Genomic DNA, 18,327 nt, shown 5'->3' on the forward strand with positions numbered 1-18,327 from the left:
TTTGACTGGATACCTTTTTTTTTTTTTGATGATAGAGAAATGGTTTATTCTTTTTTTTTTACAATGGTGCGTTAGTTTCTGCTTTATAACAAAGTGAATCAGTTATACATACACATATGTTCCCATATCTCTTCCCTCTTGCGTCTCCCTTCCTATTCCACCCCTCCAGGCGGTCACAAAGCACCGAGATGATCTCCCTGTGCTATGAGGCTGCTTCCCACTAGCTACGTTTGGTAGTGTATATATGTCCATGCCTCTCTCTCGCTTTGTCACAGCTTACCCTTCCTCCTCCCCATATCCTCAAGTCCATTCTCTAGTATGTCTGTGTCTTTATTCCTGTCTTACCCCTAGGTTCTTCATGACACTTTTTTTTTCTTAAATTCCACATATATGTGTTAGCATACGGTATTTGTCTTTCTCTTTCTGACTTACTTCACTCTGTATGACAGACTCTAGGTCTATCCACCTCATTACAAATAGCTCAATTTCGTTTCTTTTTATGGCTGAGTAATATTCCATTGTATATATGTGCCACATCTTCTTTATGACTGGATACCTTCTACTTGTTTTTACTCTGTAGATATCACTATAAAACTGTTATTATCTCTTCTGAATAAAGGGTCTTGAATCTTAAGAAATATGTTTGCCCCCACTTAGAGCTGAGCCAAAACAACTTCATCTGTTATTTATCTGCTGGAAAGGAAATAGCAGGGGGGTGTGACACAGTGGTCTCCCACACACCCCACCGGCGTTTCTCCCTCCCTGAACCCACAGAAATAGCCAGTTACTAGTCAGAGGAGGCAGGTTCTTAAAGTAAAGGAAGAGAAACTACCACCGTCCCACCAATACAGATGGCAGCAACCCTGCCTAAACCCTACTATTCTTCTGGCTATCTTGAAATTTCACTTCCTCAATGATATTCTCTTTGATCCTAACTCTTAACTTGGCTTAAGACAACATACCAACAACATACCACATAGCATTCTACACCTGTGTCTCCCACTCACTCACTGTAATTGTAATCATGAGCAACATTTATTTGTGTGAAAGACTGTTTAATGTCTGTCTCTCATTTGATTGAAAAACTCCTTAAAGATAACAACCGAGTTTGTTTTACTTATCACTATATTTCAATGTCTGGCATGCAGCAGTCACACAAAAGATTTATTCAATAAATGAATAAATGAGGTAAATCAATCAAGTTCTCCTATAAAAATAATTTGCTTTCATAGAGCACTATCTGTTAATGATTGGCATAGTATGCTATTCTTCAAACTGAAGTTACTTGGACATTTTGCATTTTACCATCCAACACAGTTTCCAAGAAATCTGATGGGACTAAAATTAAGATTGCTTTTTATTTTGCCAAGTGAGTACCTAGTATCACCATTTTAGAAAAGATATTTTAACACTAAAAAGGATAAAAACATGACTCTGAATGGAAATTCTGAATATTTAGTTCTATGGACAATACAATCTTCAGTTTTCTTATTTTACTGCTCTTGAGAACCACTGGCTTAAAGAGAAAGAGAAGTGACTAAAATGTAAACTGTGTGGTTAAAAAAAGAGTTGTTTACAGCTGTATTATTTTGCTTCCCACCCAACCCCTGCCATATAAATAACTGGATACATTAAAACAGCATCTCACACATAGCAGCATGAAAAGAGGTAAAAAAATGAAGAAAGGATCAGTCCTCCTGAGAATATGCCAAGTGTGGTTCAAGGTGACCAAAGAGAAAAAATAAAAACGAGTAACAACAAAAATTACAAAAGCAAACAAGTGTCAGCAAACCTCACCCCAGCAATTGCATGTGCAAGCAACGTCTTCCCACAGCCCGGTGGTCCATGAAGAAGAACTCCGCGTGGGGGTATGACGCCCAGGTGGTGGTACACCTCTGGGTGACGCATGTGTATGAGCATCTTGCAGACCTCCTGTTAGGGAATAAATAGGAATGATGATCTTCACAGCCCCAAAGAGAAAGGATCAATGTGTAATGAAAGGACCTATTCTTTGGAGCAGCAAAGTACAGTAGACAGAGAACAGGCGTTAGGCTTACACCTGAGAATCCCAGCTCTAGTACCTGTCCTGTGACTTTAGCAATACCCTCTCTGAGCTTCCATTTCCTAAGCTGTAATAATATCTACCTTGCAAATACAATGAATAGTAACTAGATTGTAACTGAAACAAACACCAAAAAATAGTAACTTTTACAACTGTTAAAGTAATACTCCTTATAAAGCATGTATCTTATGTACACTATAATTAAAATGGTGAAAAAAGTTGAAGACATGTTTCTTTTATCCCTCACTACCCTGAAGAGTACAGCCAGGCTTGCCCTTCTCACCTTCCTGGCTTTCTTTTCTATACTCAGTTCCTATTAGATAAAAAGAGAAAGGCTTTGTTTGAATAACTGATTGGCCATATCCATCTAAGGTAGAAATTCTGAATTTGAACTAACTTTTAATGTCGTATCATTGCCTCCAACATCTTCAAACTTCACCTTGGAGATCTGCAATTCTAGCCCCCTGGCTTTAGCTGGTAAACAAAAAAGGAGGTGAAAGGATTAGTGATTCAGTAGCAAATCAGAACTATATTGAATAATCTTTAAGTAAACAATTCTAGTAAATGTCTCTGCACACAGAAGGTCCCCCATGCAAAATAGCTTGGAATCATGATGCCTCTCTCAGAGCAAACACAGCTGCCACCACCCACAAGACTGGCGTCTCACCTTTCTTTAGCAGGACAGCCTCTATTTCTCCATCTACTTCCTGAAGATCTTCTTTCTTCCTTTTGCCTCTTTTGCTGTTTAGCCTGCCTTTTCTTTTTTTATTACTCTCCAGAAGAGAAGAATCTTTTGAATTCTGGGGGTGGGGTGGGGGGGGAGAAGGAAATTTAAATGTGCCATGCTTGGAATTATAATGCCAATATGTTTTTTTAAAAGATGGGCATTATTAAAAAAATCATTCCTGCCCTAGCACTTTCACCTGTTAGCTATTCCCAACCTATTTGCTTAAGGCTGATCTCTGCTGGGGATGTCCTTTTCCATAGCCTTAATTCTCATTTTATATCCTAACATTTGAAAACCTCCTTTCCTGATTCTTCTAATTAGAATTAATCTCTTCTTCACACTCAGAACACTAAATTTGCAACTGTAGTACAGCCTACCACAGTCGGCCTTGTATTTGAGTGACTCACCTGTCTATGTCTCCGTCACTGAATTGTGTGCTTCTGGAGTTGGAGTTAGGACACTAACGTTCATCTTTTATTTCTCACTGAGCCTTTTACACAGTTGGTGTTCATTTGATGTCTGATCAATCACTAAATTAAATATGATGACAGAGCTGCTCTGACAGCCGTAAAACAGTATAATTCAACATAAGGGTCAAGTTTTTCCCTTGACCTTGCCAACGATAATAATGTTCTTTAGAGACAAATGACTAAAGTAAATAGATTTGGAAAAGGCCCACTAATAATTCAAAAGGGGAGGGGAGAGGTTTTGCCAAATCAAAGGGCTTGGTGCTTGAAAACCACTTAGAGCAGCATCATCCGACAGAAATATAATACCAACCACATATGTAATTTTAAATATTCTAGTAGCCACATTTAAAAAAGGAAAAAAGAAACAAGGGAAAATAATTTGGGGGGGAAATTAATAATCTATTTTATTTAACCAAATATATTCAAAACATTATTATTTCAACATATAGTCAGTATAAAAATTATTGAGATGTTTTACATTGTTTTTGTAAAACATTGTAGTAAGTCGTCAAAGTCCAATGGATACTTCATGCTTACTGCACATCTCAAGTCAGACACTAAATTTTCATGGGAAATACTTTGTATTTAGATTTGTATTTAGATTTTATAAAATTTACAGCTGAAAAAGTAGAAGTTATTCTAAGTATACTTAGAAGTTTTCTAATAACTGAACTATTAGTTTTTAAATTTAAATTAAAAACTCAGTTCCTCATTTGCACTAACCGCATTTCAAAGGCTCAACAGCCACATGTAGCTAATATCTCCCACACTGGACAGCAAGCCCCAGAGCACAGACAGCCACTCTACCGGGAGACAGATTACCTTAAACCCCCTCTTTGCCATGCATTAAAAGAATCAGGTAGGAATGATGTCCAGGGGACTTCCCTGGTGGTCCAGTGGGTAAGACTCCACGCTCCAGTGCAGGGAGCCCGGGTTCAATCCCTGGTCGGGGAACTAGATCCCACACACGTGCCACAACTAAGAGTCTGCATGCCGCAACTAAGAAGTCCGCATGCCACAACTAAAGATCCCACATACTGTAACTAAGACCCGGTGCAGCCAAAATAAATAAATTAATTTTAAAAAAAAGAATTATGTCCAATTATGCTAGCTTTGTGATAATCCATCAAGCTTTACTTTTCTTTATATATGGTATATTTCAATTTAAAAAGATAAAAAAAAAGTGTCTACTTATTTTGTCCATTTTCATAGTGTACCCATTTATGTCATTAATCCCTCAAGGGATTAATAAGTAATTTTTTAAGTACTTTAAAAAAAAAGAAATAAAGCAGGGTTAGGAAACAAAGTATCCAATGATGTGCTAGTTTACATGTCAGGGAAGGCCCTTCTCCGAAGATTACATGTGAAAAGAGATGTGAAGAAATGATGGAGTGAGCCACAGGAATCTCAGGAAAGATGTTCTAAACAGAAAGTACAAGTATGAATGCCCCAAGTGAGAGAAGGTTTGGTATATTCTTTCTTTTTTAAAAATAAATAAATTTATTTATTTATTTATGGCTGCGTTGGGTCTCTGTCGCCGTGCGCGGGCTTTCTCTAGCTGTGGCAAGCCGGGGCTACTCTTTGTTGTGGGCTTCTCTTGCTGCAGAGCACAGGCTCTAGGCACACGGGCTTCAGTAGTTGTGGCTTGTGGGCTCTAGAGCACAAGTTCAGTAGTTGTGGCACATGGGCTTAGCTGCTCCGTGGCATGTGGGATCTTCCCAGAGCAGGGCTCGAACCCGTGTCCCCTGCATTGGCAGGCGGATTCTTAACCACTGTGCCACCAGGGAAGTCCCCTGGTTGGTATATTCTAGAAACAGCCCAGCTGTGGCTGAAGCAACGCTGGGAGGTGGGGGAGGAGGGCAGCAGGGCAGCCAAATCATATAGGGCTTTCCTGGCAACTGCAAGATCTCTGACCGTAGAATGAATGAAGCCACTGGAGAGTTTTTAATAAAAGAATGACAATGATCGGACTTAACTTGTAAAAAAGTTATCTCTGTGTGAAGAATAAACTAGGGGAACAAGAATGGAAGCAGACTCCAGTTGGAAGGTTATTTCAATAGTTAAGGAAAGAAAGAGTAGAGGCTTGGACTAGGATGAAAATGATGACGGTAGTGGGAAGTGATCAACTTCTACATGTATCTCAAAGTTTCTAAGTCTTTTACAAAACACAAGAATCTGCCTGATATTACGTTCAATGAAAAGGGTATAATGTGCTCCAACTACGTGGGGCTAAAATTCCACTATAAAAATACCTCTATCTCAGAGATCGGCTTCTTATCATTACTTTTCTCATCTGATAGGTCTGAGAAAAAACTGTCTTTCTTCCCACCCGGGGTTTTGTCAATAAACCATCCTCCTTCAGAACCTCTGGCAGGGGTCTTCAAACGAATGGAGCCTGTTTTGGAAGTTATCCGTGGTGTTGAAATCGTGGTTTCTCTTCGCTCCATGTCAGGAGTACTTGAAACAGAATCAGGATTTCCTTTCCGGTATAAGGAGAGCAGGGAACTGTTCATCTGATTTGCTGACTGTAGAAACATGATTTTAGCATAAATTACTCAATAGGTACTCATGAAAGTTTGATTACCTATATTAAGAAGCTTTCTACTTTTTCCTCTCAACACCTCTTCTCAAAACAACTGCAGTCAGAAAATACAGGAGTTTACAATAGGATAATTCACAAACATTTACTATTCAAAAAGATGTACCCCCTCCACTCCAAGTTAATGTACAAATTCATAATTAGCAGTTAAATAAAACCAAATAAGAATGGTTGTTTTTAAAAAATATAATAGAATGAAATATAATGAAAATGAGTTGGATCAAATATCAATTCAAAACTGGATCAAATATAACAGTATCATCATGACTTAGTTAATAAATTCAAAAGCTTAATTATCAATGGAAAAAAAAAAGAAAATTATAAATAATTTCACATATTATTCCCATACTTCCCTTTAATCCAAGCCTATTTATTGTCAATGCCAGCTCTTTGGCAGAAAAGGTATTCTTTTCTCCATTTTTACTATTAATTGCCCGTTCTTTTCTTGTCTGCCCATATTTCTGGCCATCCTCTTCCCTTCTTTCCACTATATAATAGGCTATACACACAAATACTGGAAGGATGGCCAATCCAAGGGTTCATCAAGGCTGTACACAGAAATATTCAATTATTTACTGATGAAGATGTTCAAAGTCTCTTATTCTATTCCTTATTGATCTTTTCTAAGAAGGATTCATAATGATTTTTAAAAAATCAAAGTTGGTCCATTAAATATCTGACTTACCTGTGGATCTGGGTAATCTTCCATATTTGAATCATCATCAGAATAGCTTTCATTATACCTCAGTAAAAAGAAGAAAAGAAACATTGTAAAGGCTTTTCTCCCACATCCCAAAAAAATTACTTCCCAAAACAAGAAAATATACTGAGGCAAAATACTATGGTAGTGAGAGTCCAGGCTTTGGAATCAGAGAAATCTGGATTCAAAATCCAGCTTTACTAGCTTCTAGCTTCTAGAAGTTACTAGCTTCTACTTAACCTCTCTGAGCCTCAGCTTCCTTATCTATAAAATGGAGATAATAAATAATGTCTATCTCACTGGCTTAACAGAGGATTAAATGAAAGCTTGCAAAGTCCTTAGCACATAGTAAACGCTTAATAAATTGTGGTTATCTTTATTCTAGCAAAGTGACATACAAATTCCCATCAGATCCAAGGGTCTCATTTAGGAACGTGAGATGCCAGCAGAAGAAATATTCCAGCAAGCCATGATAAAGCAGTTTGAGTAACAAATTCAACAGGACCAAGCCATGTAACCAAATGCAACTTCTCCAAGTCCATTCATGAGAAATGAAGGTACAAAGAGTTTTTCATATAATACGGCCAAAAACAACTATAAATCCTAGTAACTACAAACTGAAGTTGCAATCTCAGTTCATTATAACTGACAGCTGATATCTAATAGCTTAAAGTAACTATAGGACTCTGTTACCATTTAATATAGTTTCTTTAGAAAATAAACAAGAAATGGACCTTTCCTAAGTAAAAAGATTTATATAAATTCTACGCCCACCTTTATAATTAAGACATGAATTGTTTCGTTATTCATTAAATTCAATCAGTATAATCTGGGGCATTTCTAATCAAGTTAAAAAAGGTGGATTGGGCTTCCCTGGTGGCTCAGTGGTTGAGAGTCCGCCTGCCGATGCAGGGGACATGGGTTCGTGCCCTGGTCCGGGAAGATCCCAGATGCCGTGGAGCGGCTGGGCCCGTGAGCCATGGCCGCTGAGCCTGCGCGTCCGGAGCCTGTGCTCTGCAACGGGAGAGGCCACAGCAGTGAGAGGCCCGTGTATCGCAAAAAAAAAAAAAAAAAAAAAGGTGGATTATTCAAATACTTGGAAAAAAAATGTTTTGCTCTACAATTCATGCCCTACAAATAAAATTAATTATAAGTTAACAAAATTAATTATAAAGAGTTAAATGAAATACCATAAAGACACAAGAAAAATGTATAGGTAATTATTCTATACACTCTTGTGACAGAGGTCTTTCTAAGTACATCAGCATAAACAAACCATAAAGAAATAGGTAGAAAGACTTGACTAGGTAAAGATGCAAAACTCCTCTAATTAAAAGATGCCATAAACAAAAATAAAAGGCAAATGGCAAACTGTGACAAGCATTTGTAATACATAGAAAAACAGGTGCTATTTTATACAAAGAGCTCTGACAACTAATAAGGAAAATTCAAATAGCTCTCAGATGAGAGATAAAACCCATAAACAAGAAATTCACAAAGGAAACATGAAACAATCAAAAAACTTAACCTCACTAGTTTTCAAAAAATTACAAATAAAAATAATACAATCAATTTTTTTGCCCATAAAACTGGCAAAAATCGGGACTTCCCTGGTGGCCCAGTGGACAAGACTTCGCGCTCCCAATGCAGGGGGCCCAGGTTTGATCCCTGGTCTGGGAAGATCCCACATGCCGTGGAGCAACTAAGCCTCTGCGCCACAACTACTGAGCCCGTGTGCCACAACTACTGAAGCCCGCGCCTAGAGCCCATGCTCTGCAGTAAGAGAAGCCACCGCAAAGAGAAGCACGCACACCACGACGAAGGGTAGGCCCTGCCTGCCGCAACTAGAGAAAGCCCACGCACAGCAATGAAGACCCAATGCAGCCAAAAAGTAAATAAATAAATTTATTTAAAAAAAAATTAAATATATAAAAAGAATACTATATTAGAACCAAGTAGGGTTTATCCCAAGAAGGCAAGACTGGCTTAACACTCAAAAATCAATGTAATTCACCAAATTAATAAGGGGAGAAAGCCAATAATAAAATCTTTCAATACCTGCATAAAAAGCATTAGACAAATGTTATACCCATTCATGATAAAAACTCTGAGCAAACTAGGAATATTAGGAAATTTTCTCAATCTGATAAAGGGTACCTATTTAAAAAACCTACAGCTAACATTATACTTACAGACTATCTAAAGTTAAAAACTGACCATACCAAATGTTGGTAATATGTGGAACTAGTGGAACTCTCACATACTGCTGATATAAATGTAAAATGGCACAAACACTTTGGAAACAGTCTGGCAGTTTCTTATAAAGTTAAATATGCAGTTACCAGGTGACTCAGCTATTCCACTCTCAGGTATTTACGAAGGGAAATGAAAACACTTTCCACACAAATTCCTGGACATAAGTTATCACAGTAGCTTTATCTGTAATAACCAAAAAGTAGAAACAACCCAACTGTCCAACAGCAGGTAGATGGGTAAAAAAATAGTGGCATATACATACATACAGAGCAATAAAAAGCAATGAAATATTGATACACACAACGTTGATAAGCCTCAAAATCATTATCCTGAAAGAATCCAAATTTTTAAAGTACATACTCTATGATTCCATTTATATAAAATTCTAGAAAATGTAAACATATAGTGACAGAAAGCAAATCAACGGCTGTCTCGGAACAGGGATGCAAGGAGAAACAAATTGCAAGTGGGCAAAAAAAACCCTGTGAGGTTGGATATGTTCAGTAACTTGCTTATGGTGATGGTTTAATGAGAGTATATACACATGTCAAAACCCAACAAATTGTACATTTTAAAAATGTACAGCTTAGGACTTCCCTGGTGGCGCAGTGGTTTAGAATCTGCCTGCCAATGCAGGGGACACAGGTTCGAGGCCTGGTCTGGGAAGATCCCACATGCCTCAGAGCAACTAAGCCCGTGTGCCACAACTACTGAAGCCCACGTGCCTACAGCCCGTGCTCCGCAACAAGAGAAGCCACCGCAATGAGAAGCCCGCGCACCACAATGAAGAGTAGCCCTGCTCGCCGCAACTAGAGAAAGCCCACGCACAGCAACCAAGACCCAGCGCAGCAAAAAATAAATAAATAAAATTTTAAAAAAAGAGTAAAGGAACTTAAAAAAAAAAGTACAGCTTACTGTATGTCAATTTTACTGCAAGACAGTCATAAAAAACTCAACAATATCACTGCTTTTTTTTTTTTTTTTTTTTTTTGCAGTACGCAGGCCTCTCACCGTCACGGCCTCTCCCGTTGCGGAGCAACAGGCTCCGGACGCACAGGCCCAGCGGCCATGGCTCATGGGCCCAGCCACTCCGCGGCACGTGGGATCCTCCTGGACCGGGGCACGAACCCATGTCCCCTGCATCGGCAGGCGGACCCCCAACCACTGCACCACCAGGGAAGCCCCAACAATATTACTTCTTAAACACAAAATTAATTGGTACCTTTTTATGTATGTGGCATTGTATTAGGGCAGAGAAAAAGAGAGCTAATGAGACAGTTCTGTTAGTAACACAAACACGTAAACAAATACTCTCAATATAATATGATAGACATGCTACACTAAATATCTATAACTAAGAGTTAAGGAAATGCTGAGAAAGGAGGAGTCCAAAAAGGCGTGAAAAAGCAATAACATAGCCTTTTGAAAGCTGACTCCTGCAGAAACTAACACACCATTGTAAAGCAATTATACTCCAATAAAGATGTTATAACCCCCCCACCCCAAAAAAGAAAGCTAACTCTTGAAAGCTGAATAAAAGTTCCAAAAGGGGTAATGAACATTCCAGCTACAGAAAACCACCCACACAAAGGCACAAAGAAAGAAGCTGACCTCTCTGGGGAACAGTGAGCATTCAGTGGTCTGAGGTAAAAGTCTGGACAGGTAAGTATCATGCTGGGCCTCACTGGCAATGAAGAGCCACTGAAGTTTTACAAGTAGAAATGTAACGTGATCAGGTTCATGTTTTAGGAAAAATGTCTCCATTCTATAATCCTTACTCATTATCCTCTTCACCGTGTCTTGCTCTTTTAGCCAGATGTTCATCTTCTAATTCTGGTAGATCCTTAAGTTCCTTCTCACTACTAATTATGCTAAATACTGAAACGAAAAGAAAAATGCCATGAGCTAAAACAATTCTTTCTATGACTTTATTAATAATGCAGCTCTAACACTAAAAGACTCACCTTTTTCTACCTGAATCCTAAAAGCATTTCTTTTTCTTCGACCATAGTCTATACTGAAAAACATAACCAGAAGTTTAGTACAGTGGTCTCCACCAATATTTTCCCATTAAGCTCAATCTAAATTGAGAATATAAATTTGCTCTCATATATATATATTTATATAATTATGTCACTGTATTCACACTGAATATATAATTATGTCACTGTATTCACACTGACCATAAACCTATTTTCAAACAACTTCTGAGTTTATATTTTTACAACTGTGTAATTTTTCTAGATTAGAAATAGGGTTATAGCAGCAGCAACATTGCCAGCTTGTACTGAAGAAGACAGAGAAGGGATGAAATGAAGGAAGGCCACTGGACTTCTTGGATTCCACAGGGCAGGCCAAAAGAGGAATGCAGCTGCGAACACATTTATCCTTCAAAAAAAGGAAAGAATGACTACAAAGGAGGCTCCGAAGGTGTCAGGGTTGCCACTGATACCACGCGCCCAGAGGACACAGGTCCAGGGAGAGGCACAGTCTCCCACTCGGTTCCAAATGGCAGGGCAGTCATCCCAGTGAGCCCACAGGACAGAGCACTGAGTCAAAGAGGATTATTCTTAAAGTTTAGTGGAATTTCCCCTGCTAGGTTTCGGACTTCCTTGAGACCATGACCCCTTTCTTCTTCCCAATTTCCCCGCTCTGGAATGAGAATGTCTATCGTATGCCTGTCCCATCATCATATTTTGGGAACAGATAACTTGTTGCCTGACTTCACAAGTTCACAGCTGGAGAGGAATTTCGCCTCAGGAGGAATCATACTTCCAGTCACACTCATACCTGAGTTAGATGATATTCAGATGAGACTGTGGATTTAGAGTTGATGTTGAAATTGGTTAAGACTTCCAGGGCCGCTGGGATGGAGGGAGTATATGTGCAAACAATAAAGACATGAATGTGGGGGGCAAGAGGGCAGAGTGTTATGGGCTCAACTGTGTCCCTCCAAAATTCGTATGTTTTAAGTCCTAACCCCAGCACCTCAGGATGTGACTGCATTTGGAGGCATGGCCTTTTAAGCGGTAAATAAGGTAAAATGAAGTCATATGGGTGGGCCCTAATCCAACATGACTGGTGTCTTTATAAAAATAAGAGATTAGGATACAGACACACACAGAGGAAAGACCATGTAAAGACACAGGGAGAAGACAGCCACCTGTAAGCCAGGGAGAGAGCTCGAAAGAAACCAACCCTGACAATGCCTAGATCATGGACTTGGAGCCTCCACAACATTAGGAAATAAAATTTCTGTTGTTCAAGCCACCTACTCTGTGATACTTTCTTACAGCAGCCTTAGCAAACTAATATACAGACTAAGGAAGTCAAGAAAATAGAAATAGTGAAATACACAAAGCAGAGACAATTAGAGAGGCAACAGAGCAGAAGAAGTGGGATTAGAGGCACAAAAGGAGGATTTAATCTTCAGTGGAAAGACTACTCAAAGACTACTACACATTTTTAGATAGTCAGGAGACTGAGGGAGATCATGCCTAACGGTTTTAATTTTTTAATGAAGCAGGAAAAGCAGTATACTCCTGACCAGAGTCGTGTGCGAAACATAAGAAGCAGCCATTCTCCTTAGCAACAAGGACGGCTCCTTACACATCACAAGTGCCTGATAAATGTTTGTATAGATAAACTGAATTCTAAACGTATGGACTGGTGAACTACTGCCAGCGGCTATTAATATCGGTTGGAAATTTAGGCAAGATGTAAACTTTAAAAATGGTAGGAAAGAAAAGCAAGAATCTGGAGACTACATTTCTTTACCTGTACATTCTTTGTAAATCGGATGCTAAGACTCCAGTGTCCACATATTTGCCACATCGGTTACTGGTGAGGTACTAAAACAGAAAACATGATAAATACAAGACAATATAGTTCAAACTCAGTGACTTTAATCGACAAGTAAGCGACTGAGCTACTCAAACATGTCATATGTTAATGTAAACTCTCCATTAATAAAGTATACTGGAAATACAAATAAAAATCACCAAATAATTATCAAATCTGAATCAAAGAATTTAATTAACATTATTAATCACTATGACAACACAACAATAATAACTAGGATAGCTATAAGGCAGTAAGTAGGTGAGGGCTTCTTATACCCTAGGTTCCCAAATATACCAGAACAAAGCACTCAACTTGTGAGAGCACCGAGGGATAATTTAAGTTTGAGGGAACACGGTAATATTCGGTATCTGTCCAACAGTGCAGGAACTACAGTTGCCCCTTGAACAGCACGGGTTTGAACTGCACCAGTCCACTTACAGCAGATTTTTTTAATAAATATGTATTACAGTACTGGGTGACCCAGGGCTGGTTGAATATGTCAACGCAGAACCACACATGGAGGGCCAACTGTACACTTATACACAGATTTTCAACTGAGTAGGGGTGGGGGTGGGGGGAGGTGGTCAGCACCACACCCCCGGATTGTTCCAGGGTCCACTGTACCAGCCTGAGACAATTCACAGCTGCAATATTAAATCACCTTTTGATGATGTCATATCTTTGCAAAACTGGCTTTTTAAGCATTTGCTGTAATAAAAATCAAAGTGGCCGTGCTCCGCAACAAGAGAAGCCACCGCAATGAGAAGCCCGCGCACCGCAACGAAGAGTGGCCCCCGCTCACCGCAACTAGAGAAAGCCCACGTGCAGCAACGAACACCCGATGCAGCCAAAAGTAAATAAATAAATTAATTAATTAATTAATTTTAAAAAAGAAAAGAAAAAATCAAGGTGGAACACGAAATGAGAGGAGCAGTGTCAATCTGATCCGAAGGTATGAGAAGTTGTGCTGTGCCCAATGGACTCACAAATCCCACTAGTAAATAACTGTGGTTATTTTAAGAATGAAATACAAATGCATTAACTTTCCTTGCACTTTTTGTATTATTTGTTCAAAAAGCTAATAAGTTATTTGGACTAAATAGTTATTAAGTTGCTTGAACCTAACTACTTAATAAACAAACCCATTAGGTATTACTTTGGGCCTAGTAGCATCGTGAAAAAAATTACTAAGAAACTAAGGGCCTGGTAAACCTGTTCTAGGGGCCTTTTACACATTATCTCTTTTAGTACTCACAATGCTATGAGGTAGATGTCAATCTCCCCCCATTTTATAGGAGGCTTTAAAAGGTTAGTTACTTGCTCACCAGCACATAAGTTACACGGCCAGATTTCAAACCTGGAAGGTCTAACCATCAACTCTCAAGTTTCACTACTTGCTAGTTATCCAGTCTAGGTTCCCCATTTCATACAGCAATTTCTTCTCAAGGATCCCTAACACATAAGAACAGTCTCTGCATAAATGCCTCCAATGACAAGAGACTAGGTATCCACAGCTGGACCGTTCTTGTTAATCTTCCCCTTCTCTGAACTCCTGTAACATGCTGTCATTTACCACAGTTAATCTTGAATTATACATATACATGTATATCTCATACCCACTGCAAACCAAAACGCAACAGAACTAAAACCACTTTAATCTGCTAAGTCTTAGAGTAATTTGTTATACAGCAATAGATAACTAATATGCTAGTTAAAAGGAGGCAAGTGTACTACTTGTGGGAAGATGTCTAAAACATACTGCTAAGTGAAACAAGCAGGCAGCAGAATAGATGCAGATGAGCCCATGTGTGTGATTAAAAAAAATTAATACATCTATAAGGGCATATATGCATACAAAATTTTAAGAAAGATACAACAGAAACTCTCCCTGATTACCTGTGGAGAAATGGAGTGGAGATGAAAGGAATTCTTTCTTTTCATTTTATACCCTCCCTCTTATGGTTTTATTTTAAACCATAAGAACCTACTACTTTTATAATGAACCAAAGTAAAAGCAAGAGAGGAAAACTGCTAATGTCAAATGCTGAAGAGCAGTCAAGTGTGGCAAGGACTGAGAAGAGGCCACTGGATTTAGCCATTAGGAGTCACTGCTCAGAGACCTGAATAAAGTGAAGGAGCAAGTTGTGCAAACATCCAGCGGAAGAGTAACTGAGACGGAGTGAACTACAACAGCGAAAGTCCTGTGCTTGGCATGTTTGAGAAGGTCCGTGTATGTAAGACAAGGCAATCAAGGGAGAGATCGAAAGGGACAAAAAGGTAGATGGGGCCAAAGTACATAGGGCTATTTCGGATGGATTTTACTCCAAACGTCTGAAAGTCCACCACAGGGTTTTGAGCAGGGCCCTGGCAAACTCCAATTTTCCCTCTAAAAGGATCTTCCTGGCTGCTCTGTGGGGAACAGACTTTAAGTAAAACCAGAATTAGAGAGATCAATTGGGAAGCTACTGCAATACTCTAATAGGGAGTGTGATATGGACTAGCATGTTGGAGGAGATGGTAAAAAGTGGTTAGGTTTGAAGTATATTTTGAAGGTAAAGCCAAATAGGTTGCTGATTAATTGGTTACAGGAAGCAAAAGTCAGAATGAGTCTTAAGGTTTTTGGCCTTAACAAATGGATGTTATTTACTGAGATAAAGAACACTAAGAAAGGACAGGTTTGGAGGAGAATATCAAAAGTTTAGTTTGTATACGTTAAGTTGAAATATCTATCAGACACTCAAGAGGAGATGTTGAGTAGGCAGCCAGACGTATCAATCTGGAATTCAAGATAAAATCTGCATTGGATTATAATATAAATTTAGAAGTCATGAATGTGTAAATAGTATTTAAAGGTACTAGACTGCATGAGATCACCTAGAAGTGTGGATGGATAAGAGAGAAGTACGAGGATAACGGAAGAGAAGGTAAGAGCACAGGTGCTCAAAGGCACTTCCAACAGATGATAGGAAGAGACAGATCCAAAAAGGAGACTGTACAGTGGCCGGAAAAGTAAAAGAGACAGAAGGAGAGTATATAGCTCTTAAAGTATCTGTCTCTCTTTCTAACTAAGATTGCGTGCTGACTATACCATTCCAAGACATTTACCACACAATGCATTCCACTGGTGATTATGAAAATGAAAAAAAACCGTAGGTAAAGTGCCCATTATAAAGTCAGATCCAGAGTACCTGTTTTTACTGTGTCCCAACCCGACCCCAAATTTCCTGAGAATGGAAATTTACGTATTCTTCATGGCCCCCAAAGCGCTTCGCCCACACGGGCTTTCGAAGAATGTTTCCGTCCCTACTTCACAAGACAGGAAGATTTAAACTCAAAGGCCATCTGCACTCTCCTTGCTGATCTGCACTGAGGTCAAGCAGATCCGGGCTGGGCCCCATCAAGCCGCAGCCTCCCACGGTCTCGGGCTGCTCCGTGAAACCCCGACCCACAGTGAGAAGGGAAGGCCTCGAACCGCTCGCAAAGAAGCGGAGTTGTCAACAGCTCCACGCCCGCACCCAGACTAGAGCAGGCGGCTAATCGGGTTCGAGCTGGGAGCCCCCCGAGAAGGGGCCTGCGGTGACCCTGGGCACCGAACGCGGACCACTGTGAGGCCTGGCCGTTCGGGATACACACCTGGACGACGCGCTGCTTCAGCTTATTATCCACAAACCTCGCGGGCCTGGGCTTCATCGCTTCTGCTTCCGTCGCCGCAGCCTGGGCTTCACGTGAACCGAGGGCCTCCCCGAGGCTGCCCGCGGCGAACGCCGGGCCGGCTTCTCCGAGAAATGCTCCCCAAGCCGGCCTAGCCCGTGCCGTTCCCCTCAGGAGTTTTGTATGGCGAGTGAGGAAAAAAAACTACCGAAAACACACAGAGAAGACTTGAAAGCAGTAGGGAGTTTCTAGGAGTCTTATTTTACAGGCTTGTCCGAGAGGCCCTGGAAGACAAGGACCTGTTTGAACACGCTCAACTTTATTGTTCCCAACTGTGAGGTGAAGCGCATAGGCGTCTGCGGGGAGGTTAGTGCGGGCGCCTGGTCCCACGCATCTGTTTGTAGCCGGTTTCGGTTGTCAGATTCTAGGCGTTCCAGGCGCACCGTTTGCGAATGTAAAGTTAATCTTGACTTAGAATCTTAACAAAACAAAAACTAGATACTTGGGACGATTAGATCAGGATAAAAACACACCGCCACCCTGCTGCTTGCTTTCCCACCCAGTGACGCGCATTACTGAGACCCGACAAAGGGGCTTGGTGTCAAAAGAGAAGGAAAGATTAGCTTACCCAGATAACCAAACCATCTGTTACATTTGGAAATTACTTGCTATTATGGTATTTTCGACAGATAATTCATTGAGCACATCCAGTGGCAGACTCCATCTTGGCTTAGAAACTGCCCAGAATTTTATTAAACGTATCTGTTTGCCCGCAAGAAGTTCATCTTGCAGCGAAGGAGACACAAATAAAGGAACCATTATCAAAAAATTTACTGGCTTTAGTTTCTGTTTGTTTGCTTGTTTTAATCGTGTTTTCAGTATTCTTATTTGAGGCTTACTTGGCTTATGACAATATTAAGTGTGGCCTAAGTAGTGATGGAATTAAGAGAAGATGGTGAGATGTTGACAGTGTGGCTAAAGCATGTTGCCTGCCATTTTAGTAAACAAAGGATATTGTGGCCATAAAGCCATCAGCCACTCTTGCTGCCCCCAGTGGTGCACCCTGAGAGGAATTCAGGATGGAGAAAAACAGGATACTGACCCTAGATAGTTAAGGTGCATATCAAAGGTATAATTTCAATAAGGCCAGACTCTTGCATCTTCCCGTACATAAAAAAGCACTAAAATCATTGACTGAGATGTCTGTTTTTTGTGATTAGCGGTAATCTTTTGATGTTCAACTAAAGGTTTTTGTTTTTGTTTTCAGCAAAACTTCCTATGCATCCTGGCTCCTCCCTTACCTCTTTGGATCACACAGCTATCACAGAGGCTGGTTCCCAGGGGTATAGTCCTCAGTAAGTCTGCCAAATAAAACATAATCCTCAACTTTTAGGGTATGCATTTTTTCAGTCGACAACAGATAATCTTCTAGCCAGGGTACCACTGACTTACTTTCTGTTCAGAGTTTAGAGTATAACACTGTTCTTTTTAATGGTTGTTATCTGTATACTGGATGAAGTATAGATTCTCACTCTGATATTCAAAACGTTGGGCAACGTGGCTCCAACTTCATTTCCTACTTCTTCACTATATAGGTACTCTGCTTTTAGCTAAGCAGCATTGCCTGCATTTATTCAGCCAATGAATATTTATTGAAGACCTACTATGTCACAGGCACTGAGTACAGCTATGAAGAAACAGAAAAGATTCCTGCTTCTATGGGACTTATAGTTCTATTGGAAGGTAATAATGATAAACAGATAAATAAATTATACACAGCACTTTGCTTTCACTGACATTTCCTCTTATCTACAATGTCCTTCCTGGCCAGCCTATGAGTTTCAGCATCCTAGCTAACCATTCCCTTACAGCCTTTCCTGATATTTCCTTTTATTAAAATCTCCACCCAGTGAAGCCTCCTTTCATTCATTCAACAAGTATTTACTGAATACCTACCAGTATAAGTCCCTGCCCTGCCCGTGAGTCTTGTGGGGAAAAGCAAAATAATTATAATTGTAA

General features: G+C 39.9%; 1 protein-coding gene across 2 annotated transcripts in view; it reads right to left on the reverse strand.

The window, feature by feature from the left end:
• Positions 1-16,366, reverse strand: part of NVL (nuclear VCP like) — a 97,892-nt gene extending 81,526 nt beyond the window's left edge. The window contains exons 1-9 of one of the 2 annotated variants that reach the window (XM_082660598.1): positions 16,291-16,366; positions 12,592-12,665; positions 10,779-10,831; positions 10,593-10,692; positions 6,544-6,601; positions 5,512-5,784; positions 2,730-2,862; positions 2,460-2,536; positions 1,798-1,932 (exon numbers count right to left, since the gene is read on the reverse strand). In XM_082660598.1, the coding sequence (XP_082516724.1) occupies positions 1,798-1,932; positions 2,460-2,536; positions 2,730-2,862; positions 5,512-5,784; positions 6,544-6,601; positions 10,593-10,692; positions 10,779-10,831; positions 12,592-12,665; positions 16,291-16,347 (960 nt within the window). In that variant the 5' untranslated portion in view covers positions 16,348-16,366. The remainder of the gene's footprint in view (positions 1-1,797; positions 1,933-2,459; positions 2,537-2,729; positions 2,863-5,511; positions 5,785-6,543; positions 6,602-10,592; positions 10,693-10,778; positions 10,832-12,591; positions 12,666-16,290) is intronic. The other variant, XM_082660599.1, reaches the window with a different exon arrangement.
• Positions 16,367-18,327: the final 1,961 nt, after the last annotated feature.

Source organism: Grampus griseus, assembly GCF_964374135.1.
Source record: "Grampus griseus genome assembly, chromosome: 1".
In the NCBI taxonomy this organism is placed as follows: domain Eukaryota; kingdom Metazoa; phylum Chordata; class Mammalia; order Artiodactyla; family Delphinidae; genus Grampus; species Grampus griseus.